General features: G+C 36.5%; 1 protein-coding gene and 1 long non-coding RNA gene across 2 annotated transcripts in view; one reads left to right on the forward strand and one right to left on the reverse strand.

Annotated features, from left to right (window-relative positions):
- Positions 1–2,539: 2,539 nt before the first annotated feature.
- Positions 2,540–25,992, forward strand: part of LOC113081017 (butyrophilin-like protein 2) — a 50,828-nt gene continuing 27,375 nt past the window's right edge. The window contains exons 1-5 of the mRNA XM_026253080.1: positions 2,540–2,567; positions 6,590–6,937; positions 7,034–7,381; positions 14,531–14,629; positions 16,531–16,748. Of these exons, the coding sequence (XP_026108865.1) occupies positions 2,540–2,567; positions 6,590–6,937; positions 7,034–7,381; positions 14,531–14,629; positions 16,531–16,748 (1,041 nt within the window). The remainder of the gene's footprint in view (positions 2,568–6,589; positions 6,938–7,033; positions 7,382–14,530; positions 14,630–16,530; positions 16,749–25,992) is intronic.
- On the reverse strand, positions 11,745–13,933 carry LOC113081021 (uncharacterized). Its single transcript, XR_003282069.1, has 4 exons — positions 13,742–13,933; positions 12,285–12,326; positions 12,136–12,204; positions 11,745–12,048 (listed from the first exon to the last, which is right to left on the reverse strand). It is a non-coding gene; the product is annotated as an uncharacterized LOC113081021 (long non-coding RNA).

The following is a 25,992-nucleotide window of genomic DNA, read 5'->3' on the forward strand; positions in this document are numbered from 1 at the left end:
ATGAGTTTAGAAGGCCTGAGCACATGGATAGCGTGAGTGCCTCGCGATTAGCGCGATAGCCATTCTATGTCATACATGGCCAGTATGGAGTTATTTGTGTTCATTAACGTTCATGGTGTTGTGGCAGACTTATGAGTTATGCATTACGTTTATCTTGATCTTTCATGTGTCTTTATTATAAAAAAATACATTGGATATGAGTAAGTGAACAGCGTTTAGCAGTGAACATGTGGTTAATATTCCAGCTGTATTCGTGTGTCATCAATTTATTTTCTGTAATTTCATCGTTAAGGGTAAATATTAATTAAGATGTTCTATATCATTTGGTGCTTATGTGTACATTCTGAATACTGTATCCTGTTTCTAGAAAAAACATGCGATTTGAGTGTCACAGTGTCAGTTGTAACTGACATGGATTTTTTTTCTGAGACTACAACATGTGAACATGTGATAGTTTGTTAACCAGTTGATTACATTTTCTTATTCCTTCTTTTGTAATGGGAAGTGTTTGAGGTCACTCATTTTTTTTACATTCAGTTATTACTGGGAAAGAGTGATACATGTGTTGATACTATATGCTGAACTTTTGTTATATGCATATGTTTGTTTTATTGATTCAGAGTAAATACACCATCACAGAAGTCATCACGGCTGCGCTCTCTTTTTAATTTTTCATGTTTATCATACTTCTTTTCAGGAGTACTACAGTTACACGTAAAAATAGATAACAATTTAAAAATATAACAGCATTGTTACAGTGATGCATGATCAGTTGGGAGTTTTAACTGAGACTCATTCTTACTGAACACGGTACCAATTATATCAACATTTTGAATTCATCATTAAAATAAAAGTGCAGTTATAATACATACATATTTACGTAATGTTAGTCACAATACCTGCTTACGGTCTTCAGTGTCCATAATCTGCAGCGTAGATCCTATATATGTATTTCTTGGAAATATTTAGCATAAAAGGTTATGACACAATAAATATGTAACTGATCTGCTGCTAATGCGGTCTTCACGTGCCTCATATGAGTTTTGAAAGTAAAAATTGCACATGAATGTCCTCCCATTTTCAAACTTGAATGCAATGAACTTGTAATCATGATTTAACTACGTCAAGACTAAAACATCATCCACCCAGATACTGTACTTTTTCACAACTTGTAATACGTTTTACAAGTCTAAAAACTGTCTAACAAACTAACTCTTTCAAACTCGTCGTTCTTGACACTGAAAAGCCTAGAGAAATTGACATTGTCTTTTTTTTTTTTTTCGCAGCATGCATTAACCCCATGACATTGAATAAACCAATCAAAAGACTCTGGAGGTTTGTAAAATCCACTTGGAGCTGAAGTCCCGCCCATTTGGAGCTGGCTCCGACCCCCGGTTTATACCCATCTCAACAAAAGTCACTAGGATTTTTTGAGAATTCTGACCAGTTACAGCAACGAGTCAGACGAGTCTGAAGATCTGAGCTGAATTTGGTGAAACATTAAAGTTCTTGTCGGTGTCAGTAACTCTTATAATAACTAATAATAATGTTTAAATATATGTTGGCTTTCTCAACTCAACTCAACTCAACTCAACTTTTATTTATAAAGCACTTTCAAAACCATTAGAATGGACCAAAGTGCTGTCCATAAGTAGGCTGATCACTAACTCTAAAATACATACCAACAATAAGTTACATTAAAAACAAGACACAAGAAAATCAAACCATAAATCACTCACAGTTCTCAGACCTAATCAAACGCCAAAAGCTTGATTAAATAAATAAGTCTTCAATCCCATTTTAAAAATATCCATGCCTGATGAGGTTTTTAAGGATAAAGGCAACACATTCCAAAGTGCAGGAGCCGCCACAGAAAACGCGCGGTCTCCACTACGCCTCAAGCGAGACCGTGGGATGGTTAGGAGCATATTCCGAGAAGAGCGAAGGTGACGTTGAGACTGATAAGGAATTAACATGTCTTTTATGTACTCAGGAGCTTGATCATGTAGTGCTTTAAAAACAAACATCAACACCTTATATTGTATTCTGTATCTAACAGGTAGCCAGTGAAGGGATATCAATAAAGGTGTTATGTGATCCCTTTTTCTGGTATTTGTTAAAAATCTCACTGCAGCATTCTGGACACACTGAAGACGAGTAACCAGTGATTCACTTATGCCCAGATAAAGAGAATTACAATAATCCAGCCGGGTTGAAACAAAGGCATGCACAACAATCTCCAAGTCCTTGTACGAAAGAATTGGTTTCAGTTTAGACAATTTTCTTAAATGAAAGAAAGATGATTTCACAACGCTGTTAACTTGACGGTCAAAGCGTAATTCCGAATCGAGAAATACTCCAAGGTTCTTTACATAACTTTGCATATTGTTGGACAGTAGTCTATTATTTCCAGCCGGAGCATTCCCAAACTCCTTGTTCCCAAACATAATAAACTCAGTCTTATCCTCATTTAATTGTAAAAAATTATTAGCTAGCCATCCCTTTACCTCAGTCAAGCACTTATAAAAATTAGTAAAAGATGCACAACCATCACACTCCAAAGGAAGGTACAATTGTAAATCATCAGCTTGGAGGTGATAGTTAATATTATGCTGCTTAAAAATAGACCCCAGGGGTAACATATACAGAGAAAACAGAGTCGGACCAAGGATTGATCCCTGAGGAACCCCCCAAGAAATAGCAGCAGATGCAGAGACATAATTTCCAATTTTAACAGAGCATGTCCTGTCATGCAAATACGAGGAAAGCCACTTAAGGGCTACACCATTGATCCGTACATAATCTCTAAGGCGGTCTATTAAAACTGCGTGATCTAAAGTATCAAAGGCTGCACTTAAATCTAGCATCATTAAAGCAACACTTTTCCCGGAGTCAATACTTAACAAAATATCATTTGTAACCTTCAATAGTGCTGATTCTGTGCTATGTTTGGTCCTAAATCCAGACTGAAAAATATCCATTATGTTATTTACAATCAAGAAATCTGTAAGTTGATTATGGACAACTTTCTCTAAAATCTTATTCATAAAAGGCAATTTCGAAATAGGTCTGAAATTTTTAACTCATGTGAATCCAAGTTATGTTTTTTTAATACCGGCTCAATAACAGCATGCTTAAACCCTGAAGGTACAATTCCCTGATATAAACTACTATTGATAATCAGAAGTATATTAGGTCCAATAGTGTCTACAACCTCTTTAAACAATCGCGACGGGAGAACGTCATAAAATGAGGTAGTCGGCTTTAAATGCATTATTATCTTTTCCAACTCAACTAATGTAATAGATGCAAATTTACTTAAACAACGAGAAGGATTAATTATATCAGCTACAACATTGCCTACAGGCACAATATTCGACCGAATAAGAACAACCTTATCAATAAAATATTTTTAAAAACTATCACACAGATCCTTAGACGGGAAAGGAAAATAGTTGATAGAAGGACTCAATACTTTATCTATAGTTGAAAATAGTACCTTTGGATTATTTGCATTATGTGATATAATTCGCGAAAAATATGAAGATCTAGCGGCTCTAACAGCGTTTTGATAATTTGATAGAGATTCTCTAAGAATATCATAAGATATCTGCAATTTATCTTTCAGCCACTTACGCTCTGCAAGCCGACAAACCCGCCTCAAATTACGCGTTACAAGGAGACAGGACTATTTGCACTGTATTTACAGTGGGACAATATTCATACAATACTATAACCTAGAAATAATTGAACGGGGTCTCTTGCAGTTCTCAGCAGCACAAATTATGTGCGCAGCCACATCTGTTTCAAATATTATTCTAATTAACAGTGAGCGGTGGTTTCAGACATTACCGTGAGACAATATTCACACAATACTATAACCTAGAAATAATTTAAAGGGGTGACTTACAAGTCGCAGCAGGACGAATTATGTGACCAGCAATATCTGCTTCAAAAATTAGTGTGAGTGGTGGTTTCAGACATTAGAGTGATTCACTCGTACTGACTCTTATTCTGCCTGAAAGAATGAAAAGACAGAGCTGAATGCAGAGCGACCCACAAGTGCACATGAAATATTGAAGCCATAAACCGATTTGTAAACCCCAAATGACAAAACGAGATATCGAGCCAAAAACTCAGCCAGGATTTTAATAATTCCTAAAACATCCAGAGCAGTTTGACCATTAACATGCAGGTATTGTACATAATCGACCAATCGTGGGACTGCGTGTGAGAAGGTGAGATCTAGAGGGAATGATCAAAGCGATGCAAATATGCGCACGTGTTTGTTCGTCGATTGACTTGAAGCATCGCTGTGCACAAATAAAAAAAAGTGCACCACAATGCTTAAAGTTAAAATGAATGAACAAACACACGAAAGCGATTTGAAAGCATAAGGAGCCATCTGCTCTGCTCTTTATAGCTCTCATGAATGTTACAACATGGATATTTTAGGCATTATTAAAATCCTTGCTGGGACGTGTCCCATTTGAGTGGCGCATATGGTCACCCTAGGATAATAGCAAACAAGCAAATACATTTATTGAGCAGGGAATCGTTTTCTCTTCGCTCAAAAATTGTTTTTTTCATCCATCCATCCATCCATCCATATTTTTTTTTTTTTTTGCGATTGTTAATTCCTGTTCAAAATATAATGTAATGTGCTTGCAAAATATAGTTCTTGGTGCTCAAAACATACAATTACTCTCTCTCAGGATTGAGGCGCACATGTAAGGCCATAACGATGCGCCCACAGCAGCAGTACAAATGCTGGACATCCACACACCAGCTACAGTATTATTAACCATCACATACACCTCCATAACAATGTGCATGACTCAATACTCGTCAAATAATAAAGCACTCAGCTGTCACTTATAAATAAAGTTTGTGCGTCTGTCATTCCATGTCCCTTTACTCGTATTAAAATAACTTGTGCTCGGTGCTATGTTGGCCACTCATAGATGCAATTTATGTTTGAAATGGTGCACAAAACCGTTGTTAGCGAATTCAGGTTAAGTAGTTTATACGTTATTCCTCTTTTATTTGCAAAAGTGTGCCTTGAAAAAGGCAGACCGGTGTTGGCAACAAGATCTGGTGTAGAGGTGCCGGTGATAGCGCCTTGGAAATGACCAATTAAACGATGAAAGCAGTGTTGCCAGGTTGGGGCACTTTAACAATGCTACCGCAGGTTGTTTTTCATGTCTGCTGGTTGAAGCGACCTCAGTGACGTGATATTTAGCCTCTGGAATGTGAATTTAACCAGAAGAACCCCGCCAAAAAGGTGTTTTTTGCTCCTAAAACACCCATTTTTAAAACGCGATTGAGTGGGTTTTGTCTAGAAAACTGGCTGTGGGAAACACTGCGCCGTAGCTGGTCCCAGAGGGCGTGTTGTAATGGAACGTCAAAATTTGATTGGCTGATGATTCTGTCACTAATGCTCGTTACAAATCAGATGTGAAGTCTATGAACAAAAGTCAAGCACTATCTGTAGTGCAGGCCCTGTATTTATAGTCTATGTGCTGGCCGCAGACTTTTTTTATGTAGGATATTCAAGTTCAACCTCAATGAAACTAATCATAGGCCATTTTCTGGACATTATACAAATGAAAATGAGAATTAAATCACAATAATAATAATACAAACATTTTTACATAATTGTATTTCTTATAGGGCAAGCAGAGAAGGCCTTGCAGGCCCTGACGGCCCACCACTGTCTATTAATAGCTTAATCGAAGCCAACATATTCACAATTCATAAAAAGTTTTTTTTTTTTAATGTTATTATGTTGAACAGACAATAACCACACACTTTTGATGTTGTGAAACTCTGTTGCTGTAGTAGCCTACACAACTTTCACATGCATTTTATTCCACGTTCCTCCGTTACTAGTTCTAAAGTGACGTAGTAGTTCGGCACAAAAGAGGGGTTTTAAAGACACTCCGTTGTTGATTCTCATGAATTCACATACTCTGAAGGGTTTTGTTTTTTACCCACCCCACTCAAGTAGGGCATTTTACCTATTTACTATGATCACTATTCTGAACACATTTACCTTTTTTTTTTACAGAAAAAAAATACAGAGTCTTCGAGAGGGGTGTTTTCCACCACTCTATCCTATATTTAATTGTTTGATCAAAATGATTGCAAGGGACAGTTTGGTAGTCACTGGTTATTGGAAGGGACATGTCCCTAGAGCCCCACCCCAATTCTACACCCTTCAAGCAGATGTTAGCAGCACCCTACATGCAGACTAAACAAACAAACAAACAAACAAATGAATAATGTGAGAGTGGGACTACAGACAGACTACAACCTCTCAGACACAACAGTTTCAACTGCTTTGGTTACACTTTACCAGCTATTAGTGTGTGTGTGTGTGTGTGTGTGTGTGTGTGTGCATGCGTGCGTGTTCCTTCAAGAAAGTGAAAGCAGCTCTATTGAACTCTCATCATCAAAGTCTAAAAGTAGAAAACTGAATTTAATTGATAATATAGATAGTAAAGGGTGGAATCCTTAAACTAAAACTTTACTACAACAGTGGGTTATTTAATCTCTCATCTTTATTTCATTTGTCTGTCTGTCTCAGGGTTGACTGTGCGCGGTCCGTCTGCTCCTCTGGTGGCTCCTCTGGGATCTTCAGTGGTTTTTCTCTGTTATGTTGATGACCCTTTACCAGTGGAAGATCTGGAGGTGGAGTGGAGAAGACCAGACTCGGAGACTTTAGTTCATCTGTATCAGGATGGTAAGAGTCAAACAGAAGTCCAGCAGCAGGATTATCAGAACAGAGCTCATTTCTTCACTGATCAGATTCAACATGGAAACTTCTCCCTCCGTCTGGACGATCTGAGAGCTGAAGATGCTGGAGAATACATATGTACAGTTCACAGTCAGCAGGAGTCTGGAGAAACTGTGGTTCAAATAAACGTTGATGTTGGTGAGTCAAAACCCAATTAGTTGTAGTAGAAAGTCAATCTAGTATTTTGTGAGAATATTTGATGCTCATATTTCAGTTGTATTTGTATTATTTCAGTACGTTTGCGAGTGTCTGGCTCAGATGAGTCCATATCTGCATCTGTGGGTGAAGACGTCACTCTGAGCTGCTCTGTAGACTCTCACTTCACACCTGAACACATCGACGTTACATGGAAGAAAACAGATGAAAATATTCAGGTTCTGCTCTACAAAAACAATGAACCTGTACCAGACTCAGCTGATTTGCGATACAGAGAAAGAGTTGAGTTCTTCACTGATGAAATCCCCAAATTAAACTTCTCTCTCAGACTGAAGAGCGTCAGAAGTGAGGATAAAGGAATTTACATGTGTGAAGTGTTTGCTGGAGGACTTTCAGCCAATACAACTGTAGAACTGGAGCAACTGGGTGAGGCCTGATGGATAAATACATGCATACATAATAACTGGGACCTAAAGAAACAAATTAGTTTTTGTTGTTTAGTAATGTCTAGTTTACAGTACTTTGAAACTGATTAACTATCATATGGGTCAATATCACCATAGAGTGCCTTTCAGCCCTCACAATACTCACACATTTTGATTTTAATTAACCATTCACTTTATGTCATGTCATAATAGTAGACACTCAAATACTATGGGCCATTTTTTTGAGCATAAAGCATAGATATGTCCACCCTGTCATGGACATATAAATTACAGTTAAATATGTTTTCATTGCACTATTAAGATACAAATTATAATTTCTGAAAGGTATGATGTCCCTTTCCTAAACAGGGTTATTTGTTGGCTTTTAAATTATAAATACATAAAAGATTTTATGTAAACAATGTGTTTTTTAAAGAAACTCATACAATTCGCACATGTATTTTTTCTTATTTGGAGAAATATTTCAATATTTGGACACAGTTTTTTGTTTGCATGTTATTGCCCCCGCACCTAGCACAATGGATTATATAGGTATGATTACATTATTATTTTAAATATTATTTAAAAATACCAAGATGACAGGGTGGACGAGCCCACGGCGGAGTGGACACATAAAGCAGAACACAAAAAGCATGACAAAATACGACAATTAAACATTTATTCACCTTAAAAAAATAAATATATAATTACATTCTCAATCACATTGATATTTTTTTTTATTACAACTATTATCTACAGCATATGTTTCTATAAAATGTAATATAACATTTCTATAAATTGCAATATTAACTACAAATGAATATTATGTATTATGAATATTATGCTCCACACTGTCATGTGTATGTTCACCCCATCGAGTCTAAGGGGCCGACAGGGTGGACATTTTTTTAACAACGACAGGGTGGACATTTTGAGCTTCAATTAGCATATTAGCTTACAACAAACTGTGACTAGCTAAGTAGTAAGTCTGGTTGTTGAAGAGAATTTGGTATATTTAAACTTACATATTTAGAAAATATTGTATTTTAATCACTTCCTGCATATTTATTTTATGGTGACAGGGTGGACATGTTAAGCTTTGGCAAAACAAGTAAGCAAACTTATATGAAGAAAATTTGTCAGTTGAAAAGTCAACTGCTACTCACCTCAGCAGTTGAAATTCCCGCCAATGAAGATATGAAAAAAAATCTGTTGTAATGATGTCATTAATGGTGATGGCTTCTTCTTAAAGGGACAGATTCCGCAATACGACAGGGTGGACAACCATTCAAGGGACATGGACAAACTCTTCTTTTTTATTAAATAAAAATATCGTTTTTTATTACAAAATGATCAATACACTCAATTTGAGTAATATCTTATTTAACAAAAAATGAATAGTAAAACAATATAGTGCCTGGGACATAGCAAAACAACATACATCCTCTCATACAAAACTAAAGAAAATAATGAAAATGTATCTAAAGAGCCAAGTAATGCTTCTGTTATGAATAAAAAAACTTAGCCTAATATAACACACCTTTCATAGTCATTTATATGTTGAGTTATCATGGCAAATGAGTTATTTCTGTTCAGGACACCAAAAGGCACCCTACAGTGATATTGACCCATATATGTTTCACTTATATTGTGAAATACTTTGACAGCCCACTAGTGAGGACATTTTACTGGTCCTCACTGGTTTAAAAAGTCTTATAAATCGGCCAAAACTTGTTTTTGCTTAAGTCTAGTGTTCTTCAGATGTTTCTATGAAGAGTAGGTTTAGGCGAAGGGGTTGCCTTAAAAGTGATAGAAATACATTTAAGACTTTTTAAGGGCCTGCAGGAACCCTGCAACAAGCAAAATCTCCCCACAAGGAGAGTAATACTAGTAAACTTTGACATTTTTTGGTCCCCATGAGGAAGCAAGGTTATAAATCTTACAGAATTATCTTTTTTGAAGCTATAAAATAGCAGAAAGCTTTGTGTGAGGGCTGGGTTTTGGGGTAGGATTAGGATAGAGCCGGGCCCACACTACAGGAATTAGATCTTCCCTGTTAGATCTTCTCTTTGTCTGTGTGTTTTTCACACGTTATATGGGGAGTCATGTCAACTTTCCAGATGTCATTCCTCCATCTTCAGTGGCGATTCTAGACTTTTTTAATAGGGGTGGCCTTAGTGGAGCACTGATTAATTCAAGGGTGGCATCATAAAATCATGCATCGAACACCATACTCATAAATTGAAGGACAAAGGCTGTACTCTTACATTAAATTTATTTTTATATGAATAAAATCAAATATAAATAAACAAACATCTCAAACATAAAAATAAACCTTCAAGACTTTTTGTTTTTTACAATAACAACTCAAACATAATATCTATGGTCATCTATTTCTATAGCTGCTAACATCCAAAATCCAAGTTCTCAGCTAAATACTATTTATTCATGGAACAATGAATTACAATTTGTTTGCCCATCTATATATTGTTGTTAAAACAACTGAATGCGCCGATTTTTGTGTGAGCTGGCGAAAACCTTGATAAAGTCATCCATATTTAAAGCTTTTGCTCTCCTGGATTCAATACTTAACACACCTAAGTGGCTAAGCCTACCATCAACCATGGTGGTCCGCAAGTGTGTCTTTATTAGCTTCAGGGCTGAGAAGCTCCGTTCACAGCCTGCAGTACTCACTGGGATGGCTGTGGCAACCTAAAGAGCAAAAGCCTAAAAGCCTAAAGAGGTCAGGGAACACCTCTTTATAGGGTTCCAAAAATACAGTGAAGTCTGTAACACTTCCCAATTGTACTGCCCCACTGTCCATCTTTCTCTTTACAACCCTTCTGGCCTGATGCAGCTCATGGGTCAAGTCCTCTTGATCACTGCCATACAAATCACCTAATTGTAAGACTTGAACCTTGTCTAGGAATGTACAGCTTTGAGGGTTCAGTGCCTGTATCCCATTCATGAGTACACAGTTTGACTTTGAAAACCTTCTGTCCATCTCACTCATGATGCAATCTAGGATTGGGTACAGTAACCTTTGCCTAAATGAGTTTTTGTCCTCATCACCCCTGCGTAGGCCTATAGTACAAGTTATATGAGACCCACCCAGTTTTGAGCTTACTCTCTGTTCTCTCTTTTTTGTGACATTTTCAACTGCTACATTACACAGCTTGGCTGTATCAGATATTTCTTGCCACAAATCATGTGCAAATGTCTCGTTCCTGTACTCCTGAAATGTAGCATGAAGTGATTCAATCAAATCAACTGCTATGGCTAAGTCAAGTGAGGGGGCCTGTAGCAGGTCAGAGAGTCGCTTTGTGGTTCCAAGGAGTTTTTGGAAAGTTGTCAGTAAGGCTATGAATGTAAGGTCAATCTGTGCTAATAAACCTCGAGCATCAACAGATCTGTCCCCATTGTCCTCTGAACTGATCAGCTCAAGAACATGCAGGACGGCTGGTAATCTATCCAATAAGTTCCTGCAAGCCACTGCTCTACACGCCCATCGTGTATCACTCAGTTTTTGCAACTCTCTGCATTGGCCACCATACATATCTTTTTGAACCTCCATCCATTTTTGATGTACATAGGACCCGGTCATATACACATAGAGTCTTTGGAGGAGGGTGAAGAAACAATCTACCTCTGCCACTGACTTCATTGTGTCCACTAAGACTAGATTCAGGCAGTGGGCATTACAGTGGACATAAAATGCCTGTTTAGCCTCTGCCTGAATTCTGGCTGCCACACCCGAGTGTTTCCCACTCATCACAGCTGCTCCATCATAGCCTTGACCAATCAGGTTCTCCTTGTCATTGAGCCCATATTTTTCAAGGCATTGTATGATTTTATCACTAAGTCCCTTAGCATCCAAATCCTGAGCATGCTGAAAATCAAGGAAACTTTCATGTATAGCCCCACTGTAGTAATACCTCACTACCAACGACAGTTGCTCCTTTTTCTGGAGGTCTTTGCTTTCATCTGCAATTACTGAGAAAACCTCACTCTCCTTCACCTCCTTTACAATGTCATCCCTCACCATGTTTGCAAGACACTCCAGAATTTCATTCTGTATGGTTCCAGATGTGTACTTTGCATTTCCCTTTTCCCTCATTTTCTCACTTATAAGGGCATCATGATTAGCAATCACAGTTAGAGTTTCTAAGAAATTCCCCCTATTGTCAGAGTCCTCTGACTCCCGGTGGCCCCTCTGAGCCTGCTTCTGAGTTGCTGTTAACAACAGAACCTCTGCAATTGTTTTTATGTATCTCCTGTTCTCCTCAACTTTTCTTTTGTACTCTTGATCGATTAAATCCATTAACCCAGAATCAGACAGCATACAATTCTTATATTCTCTCCAAGCAAACATTGCATTAACGTGACTGTCAGACCGGTCATGCAATGTAAGGCCTCCATCTTTATACAGCGCTTTCTTCCAATGTGAAAAACCTGCCTGGGACGTAAATACTGATTCTGACACTGAAGGGAGTGAGAAATGTCTACATGCATAACAGTAAGCTGAATCTTTGCTAACAGAGTACTCTAACCAAGAATACTTGCTGTACCACTGCGGGTTGAATGCCCTTCTTTTCTGACCTTGTGTGGTCTTGGGAAACATCCTCAGCACAGGTTGAGTTGGATCTGCTGCCCTTGATTGGGAGATATCTGGAAAGAACAAAAGTAATTCAGCAAATCATACAAACATGTTTTTTCTATATATATTTTAACCAGGATAAAACATACAGTACACACCATGAGGTCCAGGGGTTGGGTTTGTAGCTGCATGTGGACAACCAGTGAGACAAGATGATGATGATGGACCTAAATTTAAATGTAAAATACATTTCGTTGTATTAACTAAAACAAGTGCAATTCAATCAGATATAGCTGAGATGTCATACCCTTATAAGGATCTGAAGTGTCTCCAGCACCCTTGTCTGAATCTGAAATAGCATTTAGAATGATTTCACTTAGATGCCTAAACATTTTTATTTTGTGTAGGCTAAATAAAAATGCTGTTAAGATTGTTTTTCCAAATACATAGCCTATTAAATCAATGATACCATAACATTTAATTCTAGATTTTACATACCCAGGTCATCAGGTGAAGCTGCCTGTCATCATCCTGATCTGACTCGCTAACATTATCTGAACCACTGCTGGTACTGCTAACTTCAGCTGCTCTGATCAGTTCACTGTCTTCCTCAGGTTTGCTTTTCTTGCTAACGAAGAACTGTTGGATATTCTGGTTCCTTTTCATACTGCAATGAAGTCAGATTTCATTCAGAACAGTCCAACCAACCCCTAGGCTACATAAACACCAATTAAATACTTTTTTTTCCCATTTACATTATTAGTAATTATTACTTACATTGCACAACAAAAGAATGTATTATTTACAGTTAATTACACATAATTAAAGCTTAATAAAAGGCCACATCTGACCTGTGAGCTAAACTGTTACTATTTATAAAGTTTAAACGATATAGACTACTCTTTCATGTCATTACTGCATTGTTAATGTGCAAGTCGAATTCAGTGCCTGTCACTTTAAGGCCCTGATGGCCGTGAGGTTTGCTTGATTCTCACGGTTTAAACTAAATTGTTGTTGTGCATTGTGCATAAGGATATGTGGATGAAATTAATTATGTTTTCCATGTCGTTTGTTAAAATAAATGCTCTAAAGCCTAACAACTCGAAGAAAATCTGTCTTGGATTACAGGAGATGCTGTAAGTGTCTTGTAATGATAATTTCTATGATTTTGGAAAGACAAATAACTATCTCCAGATGTAAATGGTTGCATATCCTATTACTCAAATTCAACTAAACCCACCAGTAGGCTAGACCTTAATTTCACAGCATAGGTATGTTAGCAACACAGGGCTTGAAAACATTGACTGTATAGCCTATAGAACAAACAAAAACCAAACCTTGCGTGGAATTTATCTGGGAATATATAGCCTAAAGCCTAATTTCCTGAAGGTAAGGGCGAGCTATGGCGTGTTTAATTTGGTTAAAATATAATGTAGGCTACGTTTTTTGCACAAAATTGCGTCTGCTAATGATAAATCTTTAAATGCTTTTTTACAAAAGTAGCCAACAGTTAATGACCTAGCAGATGTCGACTGACTAGGCAGGTAACTTACAGTAGATAAATTACCTTAACGTTACATGACGTGATTCAACAGACGTGATACTGGGCTGTGTGTGCGATTAGATATCAAGGCAGATGTGATGGGTAAATAGATATCTTTGCGTGCTAGCACAAGTAACGTAAGTACTGCTGTACACTCACATGCTAAAAAAACAATAAGAAATGTATCGTTGGTTAGCTTATGTCAAACACTTGCTACTTACATTTCTGAGTTCTGGTGTCTGACTGTCAAAGCTCCCGCGCTGATTTAAAGGCAGCAAAGTGCGTCAACAAAGGTTCCGCCTTTGACCACGTTAATGGCCAATCGTAGAGTAGGATTTTGGGGTGGCACCTGGGGTGGCCAATCGAATCTCAGGGGTGGCGTGGGCCACCCCAAGCCACCCCTCTGGCTCCGCCCCTGTCCATCTTCACTGTACAACAGCTTGTTTTGCAGTTGCACATCAGCTGCTGTGACAGTACTGAAGTTATCATAGCTGTAATCATAAGATTAAATCTGTGAACACCTCTATTACCAGATAATCTCTGCTGAACATCAGAACGGATCGAGGTCCTGGACACGATTATTTCTCAGGTTTATCCCTCCCAGGATAAATCAGACTAAACTCATGTAGTCTGAGCCCAGGTGAAGGGGATAGGAAATACAGTTTATAAAGGGTGACCATACGTCCTCTTTTTCCAAGACACATATTACCCAGGATTTCTATATTGCCTAAAATATCCAATCGTTGTATGATATGACATCAAATGTATTATACAATGCCTGCATGTTATTGGTCAAATCTTTATTAGGCAATATAGAAATCCTGGCCAGGACGTGTCTGGGAAAAAGAGGATGTATGGCCACCCTAGTTTGTGTGTGTGTGTGTTTGTGTGTGAGTGTGTGTGTGTGTGTGTGTGTGTGTGTGATAGAAACAGAACATATTTAGTTTTTAGGACAGTATAAAAGAAAACCCCATAACTCTTGTATTCAGTGTAATGCGTGTGTTTTTCAGGTTTCTCTGTTTCTCACATCATGGTGCTGATTCTCTGTGTTTCTGCGTCTGGATCTGCTCTTCTGCTCTGCTGCCTGATCTACTGCAGAAATAAGAACGGTACACAATATTATTTACTGTACTTCATTTAGGACTTGAAGATTGAGAGAAAATAGAGAAGAGTGCAAGCTGTATGTGTTTAGGATGGGTGAATAGCCTTCAGTAATTCAGTCAGACTTTCACATGATCAGAATGAGACAATAACAGACAAACACAAATTTAATTTGAAGACTTTATTTAAAGATTTAAAAAAATGTTTAAAGATTTGAAAACAATCACAGAGAAAGAAATGAGTGTAAGATGGTGAAAAGATGAAATCTAATGTCAGAAATGAAGGACTTTGAGTTCTTAGACTTAATAGATAGTAATTAATTATTTAATGCAGTGTATTACGAACATAATTTCAAGCAGACAGATGTGCTAAAGCCCACTCGGTCAGAAACAGAAGTAAATCTCGGGCAGTGAGACTAATCAACAGAGAACCAGTATAATATCATTTGATTCTTTATAACACTTTAATCGATAGCACTTTTAAAAATTGGACACAACAGACAATTGAAGGCATTATCAATTCAGTTCTCAATGGCACACAAATCCGGACCCGGTGTTCCTCCCTCTCACCACCAGAGGGCGCCACTTCCCCATCTCCCGGACTCATTCACCGTACGCTATACACCTGGTTCACTCTGTACACCTGTTGCATCCACTCACTCACTTAGATACACACAGCTGTTCCCCATTTGTTCACCAACATATATTCTGGTCTCACCCACCACTCGTCCTGTCTTGTAATGTCTAGTGTGATTACGTGTTTTACTCGTGCTTGTATTTCGGCTTGTCCCTGTGATTCGTTTCGGTTTTGTTTTTGCCCTGTTTACATTTTTGTTCCAGTTAATTAAAAGATATTTCCTTCCCTGCATTTGGACCCAGACCTTGTTCTTTCCTCGGCGCTGTCTCTACCGTGCCGTGACACATTCATGTACTTGATTATGTGCAATTTGTTCAGAAGAAAGTGTACAAGTGACTCGATGATGAGGAGGATGAACAACTCTTTAACTGAGAATTGAGAAATTTGCTAAAGCAACTGAGAAAAACTTATATTTATATAAAATAAACAAATAAAAAAATATATATATCATAACTATTACGCTCTTCCTGAAACAACAACTTAAAGGCAACTTCCTTTCATGTAGAAGCTGAAGGACAAGTGACCATACATAAATTCAACACATTTCAAAATAGAATTACAATTTATAAGCAGCAAAGTTGTGTGCCATTGAGAACTGAATTGATAATGCCTTTTAAAATCCAGTTCAATTCCTGAACATGAATCAGATTGAAATGATGGATGTATGAATTTCTTTGAAATTTAGGTCAGTAAATTCCTCCATTTTAAGACCAAGTTCAGTCCATCTTTTTGTGTTGTGGTGAATTCAAATTAAATTAATTCCCACTGAAGTGCCTGAGCTGTGAAATGACTGAAGTTAACAAAAGTTAAAAAAATAACAAAGATAATATCTCCACATACTGCACAATCCACATTCTTGCAAGGTCAAAACCGTGTGCTTCACCATTACCTACGACCCTGGCTCGTTACACAGGGGCTCTAATTACACCATAGTTTATCACACACAGTGGACAACAACATTACACAATACAGAAAATGGCTCCTACAGTATTCATATTTGATCATGTGATCAGGTGTGCAGATGATGTCAGATGAGGGAAACTAGACTTAGCTACAGTTTCTGATACAGCTATTAGTATCCTCTGCTAATCAGTGTTGCTGAAATTAAACAATTACAGAATGATTAATTACAGCTTTGCCTCCAAACACTGATCTGAGTACTGTACTAATGTTTCGTTCTTTTTTTATTATTACAGTATGTGTGTATTTATGTACATCATGTTTTTCACCTTCAAGATATTTCACAGTAGTAACAAACACTTTTCATTCTCAGGGTTAACTGTGATGTATTCTCAGAGCAGACTTGTTGATCTGGGATCTTCAATGGTTCTGAAGTGTTATAGAGTTAAACCTTTAGAAACAGAGGATCTGAAGGTGGAGTGGAGAAGAACAGACACTAAGACTTTAGTTCATCTGTATCAGGATGGTAAGGGTCAAACAGAGAAACAGCAGGAGGATTATCAGAACAGAGCTCATTTCTTCACTGATCAGATTCAGCAGGGAAACTTCTCCCTCCATCTGGACAGACTGAAAGAAGAAGATGCTGGAGAATACACATGTACAGTTCACAGCAAACAGAGATCTGTGTTTTCAACTCAGATTACTGTGGAAATGGGTAAGTGAATAGATGAATACAAATGTATGATGTTTAACCATTATATCTTTATAGACTTCACCATGAAGCATGTTCAGTCATAGATTGTCAGAGTTTATGCAAATAAGTCTGTGCAGTGACCTAGAACAGTGTTTCAGCACTTCAATCACAATTAAAACGTCTCCATCACATGAACTATGAACATGTTCCACTAAAGTTTGACAAATACTAAATGACTCAATATTTGTGTCTTGTTTCTCAACACCAATTCTAATGTTTTAAACATTTAATCTTTGTGTCTGCTGTGCATTAGCTGATGTGATAGTTCAGTTTAAATGAACACCAAAAACACAAGACATTTCTACTATAAGCACATGCCACTAAAATATCATTAATAATAGCTTACAAGCAAATAATTGAATATAGTTTTAATAATTAAACAATAATAGAACATTTTACATTTAAAGCTTTTGTTCATTTTGACTGACATGTTGTTATTGTTCTTCTTTCTCCCTAGATCTCCTGTTTTTTAATGGTAAGTGAACTGATAAAACAGAAAAGAGCACTGAGCCTAATCAAAACATGAGTTTTCTCAGGTTGATTATTTATGGTATCAGATTTATTTATTTATTTATTTATTTGACATGGACATACAATTACATTGGACGAACCATATGGATTGGTTTTAGTGTTATAGCATAAATGCTCATTTTCAACACCTGTCCACAAGAGGCTTTTAGGAAGAAAATACAATAACAAGACTAACTAGAATTAAAAGTTAGTGAACTAACTTTGATGTTGGCTTGGCCATCTTGGCCATGGGGCAAAAGAGCCACAGTACTTGTGTGCCCAACATTCTTGAGTTGCCCTGCTGCAAAAAAATAAAAAAAATAATACCATAAAAAATACACCTGCAACAGTCTTTTTCCATGGTCCCTTGCTGTTTTCTTTTTTAATAAAAAGCCTGGGCTATGATAACAGCTATGACAGGGTTGTCTAGCTGGATGTGAAATAAGTCATACCTATTTTTCTCGTGTATGTATTTCACAGTCCTGTCACCGTCACGTTGTGGGCAACGACACACAAGATAACTGAAACAATGCAGTTTAAATCAAGGAGATCATAAGGGGTCCAAGCACAATGGTGTGTATAGATGATGCAGTTACACAATGGACATGTATCTTTTCAAGTAAATTATGAGTCCTTTTGTGAGTACTATTATATGCACAACATGAAAATAGATAACTATCAGTGTCCCTTCTTCACTTTTACAGTAATGTGTGATAACTTGATAAAAATATTGGCAATACTATTAAAATATGTTAAAATTTAATGATATCTAGGAGATGATGTTCAAGTCTTTGAACAAATGAGGTGTGCTATATTTTTTCTAACTTATTGGACTTACGGTTTTAATAAAAATAAATATTAAAAATCATAAAAATCCCATAGACTTTAATTGTCAGGATGTTCAGATGAGCCAAGCTCCAAATCCCATTAGACTCAATCAAACTGTGCTTCTATGAACTATTTCTAATCAATTTAAACTCATTCAAACTCATGTAATATTTCAAATTTATTTATGTGCATAAATAATACATTTATAAATATTCATTATAATTTTTTATAAACTTCAATAAGGCCCAATATAGTAATAATGCTAAAACTATAATCTCCTAAATACCATTCAATTTGACTCTATTTTCACGTTGTGCATATAATAGTACTCATAGAAGGAATCATAATTTACTTGAAAATAGGATATTTATGTATTTATTTGTATGAACTGCTTTGTCTCTAAATATAGCTTGAAGTATTTAGTATTTATCCTGTGGCGCCATCGTGTGGACAACATATTGAAAGCAGCTGGTGAATGCAGTCTCTTTTAATATTCAATCCAGCATCAATACCTATTTTCGATTTACTTCTCAATAGTTTATGTTCATGTGTTTTCGTTTATATTCGCCAAGTTATTATGACTTTTTAAATAATCGTGTACTTGATTTGTCCGATCTACCGATGAAAAGCCAGAGTCACTGTCCTCTGAAGCTGGAGAGATGGACTTTTTTTCCTTCCAGTATTCATAAGCTGTATTGCGCTGATATTTCATTTTGCACACATACACAGCTAAAAAACACCTGAATTCTGCTCTTCTTGTGTTCTAATGGGTGGATTGTGTGAGACATAATTTATTAATGAGATCTGACCTGATAATAATAACATATGTTGGTTTAGCTTGTCAGTGTGAATGAAATGTTTATTTTTTTGTCCGATCTCGCCCCGAAACACAGCTGTCATGTGACTTTTTTTCCCTTCACAATGTCAAATATTGCGTTTTGCACACATACACGGCTCAAAAACCCCTGGATTTTGCTCTCGTTGTGTTCTAAAGGGTGGATTGTGTGCATTCTGAATATATATTTTATTTTAAGATGCTCTTAAAAAAATATATAAATGACTTTACCACAGGGAACTACACTAACTTTTTCCACTGGTGGCTCTTATCAGTCACCACTTTTTCAGTTACTGGCTCAAAACATAATTTGGTCGCCCAAATTATTTATAGTAATTACTGGATAAAAATGAACAATAATGAAACTGTATTGCATACAGATGTGATTTTTGTTTTACTTGCCATCTTTTAAACCACATGCCTTGTTCTATTTCTTACAGTAGACACAGTGCATTGCTCTGTCTTGTAGCTGGGGTTAGAGTTGTACAGAAATAAACTATACTTGTAAAGAAAGAAACACTTAAGCAAAACATGGTCAGGTCCCTAATTATTATTATTTTTTAAATCAATTTAACTGGTAGCCTACAGTATAAAGAATTTTTGGGTATAATATTTCACAGATTTCACACACTATTTTGCCATACTCACTTACATAAATTAACTAGTGGCCTGCACCCACTAGTAAAACAATTCTATCTGATTTTTTGATTGACTTTGGATAAATTCTTGTACTACAAGGTAATTCAGTCAAGAGCAGTGATTGATTTACTTTCATTTTCATAAATTAAAGAAACTGCAGCAGAGCTAGTAAATTAGACGCGGTCGCCTTAAGAGACAAACGCATCCATTATTATGATACACATCCGATTTTTTTGCAACTCTTTACTTTTACTTAAGACATAACCACATAATCTTTCGAACACACTTTCCAACACGGGTATTTCGACATATTTTGTATGTATTTGTTGTCGGTACAAAAGCAAGAAGACTTTGAGACGAGTCTCTGCTTGCTCCCTGAACACCAGAACACCGCGCTGCTGAATTGAGCTCTTTCGCTTTTCGCTTTTTTTTTCTGTTTATTTAAACTGCGATTCGTATTTGTTCGTTCAGGCGCAGGAGGACGTGAACGTCCTGAACGAGAGCTCGGTTCAGTGTTGCTGTCCCTGTCCGTGAGACGCGGCTCTCTCTCTCTCGCACCGAACACAGCGCGAGCCACCAGCTGCTCAGTTCAGCTTTCCTGCATCGCTGGGTTGAAGCCATCTTGATGTGTTGAATGCTCGGAGCATGTTATAAAACGTATTCTTAAAATACACATTTCTGTTTTAATAAATGATCATATTAAATCATAGCATAACACATAAGTAGGTACAAAAATAATCAGTGATGCAAATGCTGATGCATTTTTGCAATGATGCAAAAAAAAACATTTTTGTCGCAGTGTAGCTCCCTGCTTTACCATGTTATGCAACGCTGAGCAACGCAGACTTTCAGTCTGACAGAGAAATCTCACAAGCACATATAAACACTCATTTTCATGTGTATAATATATTCTTCTAATTGTTTTGTGCAGTTTCGCTGCAGTGTTTTCATGTGAAGGCTGTAAATGTGGACTTCAAGTGTTCAGAGAAATACATCGCGAGCTCGCGGACATTTGGCTGCCGCGGAAATATCATGTTATTACTTTAAACAGTTCAGAAACATCTGAATTTAGCTCTTGGTGTGTTCTTACGGGTAGATTGCGTGCAAGCGCCGATATAATTTAATAATAAAAGATCTTAAATAAATTTGCTCGTTGTGAGCTCTGTGTAGACAATGCCTGAGCTGAGAAGCAGCGATTCTCGTCTTTCTGACTGCTCTCTGCCCAGAAAAAAATTATCAATGAGCCCTAACCCCTGTAATAATCATATATGTTGGTTTAGCTTGTCAGTTTGAGGGAAATTGTATTATTTACAGAATGTCTGACCGATTTAAAAGTGAAAGTAAACCTTAGATCGGGTATTGCAACTAGGGGCGCAATTTTTCTCAGATAATGTAAGTCTATGGGTAATGTATTTTGTCATTTAAAAATTAAAAAAAAAAAAGTAGTCTTTAAGTCTGATCAGTCAGATCTTGTTGCCAAGCCAACATAATAACAAAAGTGATAACAACAATACCAAAAATATATATATAAATAAATAAAAATACAGCAAAGCATCAGGATCAGAGAGTATCTTAGTTGTAGGTTATACATGCAAGCACTGTTGTTTAGTTTTTAGCCATTGTTTCAGGCCTCTGTAAAAAGCATTGCCATCAGTCTCTAGTTTTAATTTAGTGGGTAAAGCATTCCAGAGTTTTGGCCCCATTACAGAGAAAGCAGACTGACCAAAAGAGGTCTTGCACTTTGGGACTAGGCAGTCGCCTCTGACAGCAGCTCGTGTGCTCGCCCTGTGAGAGCTTTGACGCCTACAGACTAATTCAGAAAACAGTGGTGAAACATGATTATTTAAGCATTTATAGACCAATTTAATATAATTAAATTCAATAAAACTGTCAAAGCCTAAAAGCTGATGCTTTCTTAAGACATCACAATGATGCCATCTCATAGGTTTCCGGTCCATAATTTTTATTGTCTGTTTGTAAATTGAGAAAATAGATTTTAGTTTGGATGGGGATGCTTGTGCCCATGATGTAACGCAATATGATAGATGTGAGAATATCATTGCGTGCATGTATAGTTTTGCAGTGTGATAAATCCCTCCTTATAAAGCGAAAATAGTTTATATTAGGTTTGACCTTTTTGCAGATGTACTTAATATGATTGTCAAATTTTAATTTTTTATCCAGAATAATCCCAAGGTACTTGACTTCCTTTACTACTTCTATTACTTCATTTTTTATCTGAACCTCAAATATATCGCTTATATATCACGTATGGAGAAACACATGGAGACTGTTTTCTTAACATTAAGAGATAAATGGGATAACTCGAGCCATTTAGAGATATTATTTAATGCTTTTGTCAGGTGTTTGATTGATCATAACTAGTAGATGTGATTCCAGTCCCTGAATATAACTGTGAGATGTTCATGTTTTCCTGGATGGGATTTGTACATGTTTATACATATTCTTATCCTGCATTAGAGATTGAATTATTAATATCAAATAGCTTTACTGTAAAATGTAAATCTCTTACAGTGATAGCACATGTGCATGAACTAATGTATATACAGACATCACTGCATCTTCAACTACACAGTTACTGTCTTGTAAACAAAGCAGCATGCAGCATATAATCAGTGTTTTTCAGTCCATGCTCATCTGAAGCATAAAAAAGAGTCTTTGTTATGATGTTATAAACAATGAACCAAGCCAGCTATGAGGTGAATTACAACACACACTTTAATTTGAAGCATAATAATAGTAATAATAATAATGGACCCACTTTATATTAAGTGGCCTTAACTACTATGTACTTACATTTTAATTAATAATTTAGTACAATATACTTATTGTGTACATACATGTTTTTACATTGTACTTAGATTTTAAAAAAATGACATGTAATTACATCTGTATTTAATTTCTGTAATTACATTTATAATTACACTGTTGACCCATACTTTACACCTTAAACCACCCTTAAACTTACCCATACCTCCAACCCTCTCCCTAACCTTACCCCATCCCACCTCAATAGCAGCAGAAGTGTTTTACAATACAATATGAACACAATAAGTACATTGTACTTATTTTTTTATGTAAGTACATAGTGGTTAAGGCCACCTAATATAAAGTGGGACCAAAATAATAAAATATAAAGGTACAAGACTATGTACTTACTGAGGGAAAGAACTACAATCCCATGAAGCATTGCCAAAGACATAACGAATAAAAATTGAGAAATATAAAACCATGAACTCAGCTACTAAGCTATTTTATAAAAAAAAAATTCAAATGATAGAATTAGAATAAGAAAAGCATACACAATCAATGAAGAACATCGGAGCTCATAACAGGACTGTCTTTACAGATTGATCAGTTATTGTTAAAGATCAGTTTCTCTTCTGAAACCTGACTGTAGCACTCCATACAGAGCTTCAACACACAATAATGTGAAATGAGTAACTACTGTCATATAATAAACTACACTGAAAAACTATAATCTAGTAAAAAGAATACAACTGAGTTCTGGATAGGGTCAGTTTAAATGTTCATCAACATTAGTTTACTGTAGCCAGAGAAAAAGCTGAAGTGAAGAAGTCCCAGGCCAAAGTGCCCAACTAAAGCAAACATTAATAAACATAAAAACAACTTCAATCCAAACTATTATCTTCAGTAAAACATCATCATCTAAACCTGTTTTAATGCTCAATAAGAACTCTTGTCGATATATGCAGTGTTGCTCTTGTTGCTGATGCAGTGATGCCTAATTTTCATTTTACATTTGTTTATAATAATTTCAAAACAAAACCAACCTTCTGACTTCATTCAATGTTTGATGATGATAAACCAGCAGCACAAGACCAGTATTAATTAAAAACAACATTAACCTTTCATGCACAGAGGTCACTGCAGTGGACAGCTGTTCAAAAACTATTTTCTCTCGTATGCATGCGAGGACAGAGTATAACTTTTTACCTTTATTTTCCTGATTTTTGAGCCGGATTGAAGTTAATTTCCAAGTGAATTTGTTTGAAAGGTTGAGTTAACTGAAGTGAACTGTGAGACGTTCTGTCTAACATTACTTACAATAAGTGACACTGATCCTTATTTTGTTCAGATTGAACCGAAACTGACACAAATCTGTTGATTTTCTCTCTCTATTATTTTCAACATTTCTATTTCACTTTGATTTGTCTGCACTTAATAGTTTTTGTATACTTCCTGTAAAAACAAGGAAAACAGAATCATTTAAATTCTTGCAGTAGAAATAAATTTTATTTTTGTCTGTTAAGTGAAAACTGTTTATGCTAATTTTGGACTCACTAATACTAAGGAGTGGGGTCTTACCTATACTTTTAGATTCAGGGGAGGGCGGGTTTTGCAGTTAACTAGGTTTACCTCCTGAGTTTTCTACATACACACACTTCAGGTGGCTGCCATGTATTGAGTAAATCCTGAAGCCCACCTCACCGATTCTTGAGCATTACACATTGCAACACGATAGACACAACATACAGAAAGTCTAACAGTTGTAGAAAGACTAAAAGCGATGGGTGGGGGGGGGGGGGGCTTGTTGCTCACTAAGTCGTCCTTAGTATAGTGCTGAGTATTTCCCTCACAAGGCAGCAGCATATGGGTTATGATGGAATATTGGCACATCAACCATTAACCACTAGTGCATCATCCTATAAACCACCTCCTAGTGGAAACCCCCTGTATGTGATTTTATCTCCAGACCAAGATGGCTGATGACCAGTCAGAAATGACAAAGTGCTTCAGAATATCCATCCATTCCTTCTATCCTAATCTCTGTATGGTAAAAAACTAAATGGTGATTTAAAAAAAAAAACAACAAGAACAAAGTAACTTCTAAGGAGCTATATATATTAAATTTTCCATTGCTGCTGTATTACATTTTTTTGTATATGTTTTATAGTTTTCACTAGTGTTGCTTTCGTCAACTAAAATTATGACTAAATATAGTCGTCAAAGAACTTGTATCATGTGACGAAAACGAGACGCAACGAAAATGCTGTTCATGTGATGATGACTATAAATAAATGTAAAATGCAATATTGTTGATGAATAAAAACGAGACTAAATGTGGTTTACAAAATGTCTCTTCATTTTCGTTGACCGAAAACCAGATGAAACTAAATGTTATAACATTCTTTTGTCTCATCTAAATTACTTATACTATTTTATACAATAAAAGTAAAATGTATTTCAAATAAGAAGCCTTGGAAAAACTATGCAATTTTATTTATTATTATTATTATTTTTAAACACCTGATGGAGTTTGAACACCACATTAAACTGCTTCTGTTTCACACAGACGTGTATGTTCGGCTAGAATCGCCCCGAACTCGTGCATGTTCGGATGCGGAGCTATGTGGAAATTTACAAAAAATGCTGTCCACTCCGCCATGTGAAATGAATTCACACGCACTCAAAGCGAACTTCTGGCAACACTGCGTTTACGTCATATTTTCCAAGCGAACATGCGGACGCGTCGAGTATAAATCAGCATTGACACAGTGGTTCGTCTATGTGAGTATGTGTGCATCTAACATGTTGGTAAAATAAATGTTGTAGAAGCACGGATGTGTCTGTCACTTTAATGGTATGATTCACACAAAAATGAAATTAGTCATAAAAACCCAGCTTGTTCTTAACCTGCATTCAGTACTTTCTTCTGTTGAACACAGAATAAGATACTTAGAAGAACGTGTCTCAACTAAACAGATCAGTATCTTCCATAGTAAGGTAAAGAAAAGAAACCTCAGTCATTGGGGACCAGAAACTGTTTGGTTACCCTCATTATTTATAGTATTTTCTTCTATGTTCAACAGAATAAAGACATTATTACAGGGTTAGGACTACTTGTGGGTGCGTGAACATTTTTGGGTGAACTGTCACACTGAAATACCTCTCTGCACATTGATAACTTTCCCTTTCAGCGCTCCATCTGGCCATACAAATAATAATAGTGTAGTGTGTGGTTTGAGGATTTGCTGTGGATGTATAGGATGGCCCTGATGAGTGTGAGATGTCCCAGTCTGAATCTGTGTCCCAGTCTGTTCAGTACTGGTTCTTCATGTCCAAAATACCATCCACACATCTTTGGCTTTAACAGAAGGTCTCAATATGGAGAAAATCAATTGTTTTCTTTTTTTTTTTTTACAGCGAAAGTTTCCTCTGCTCCTCTGGTGGCTCCTCTGGGATCTTCAGTGGTTTTGCCCTGTTTTTGTGACAAAAGTGTGCCA

Source organism: Carassius auratus, unplaced genomic scaffold (genome assembly GCF_003368295.1).
Source record: "Carassius auratus strain Wakin unplaced genomic scaffold, ASM336829v1 scaf_tig00032822, whole genome shotgun sequence".
Classification (NCBI taxonomy): Eukaryota; Metazoa; Chordata; class Actinopteri; order Cypriniformes; family Cyprinidae; genus Carassius; species Carassius auratus.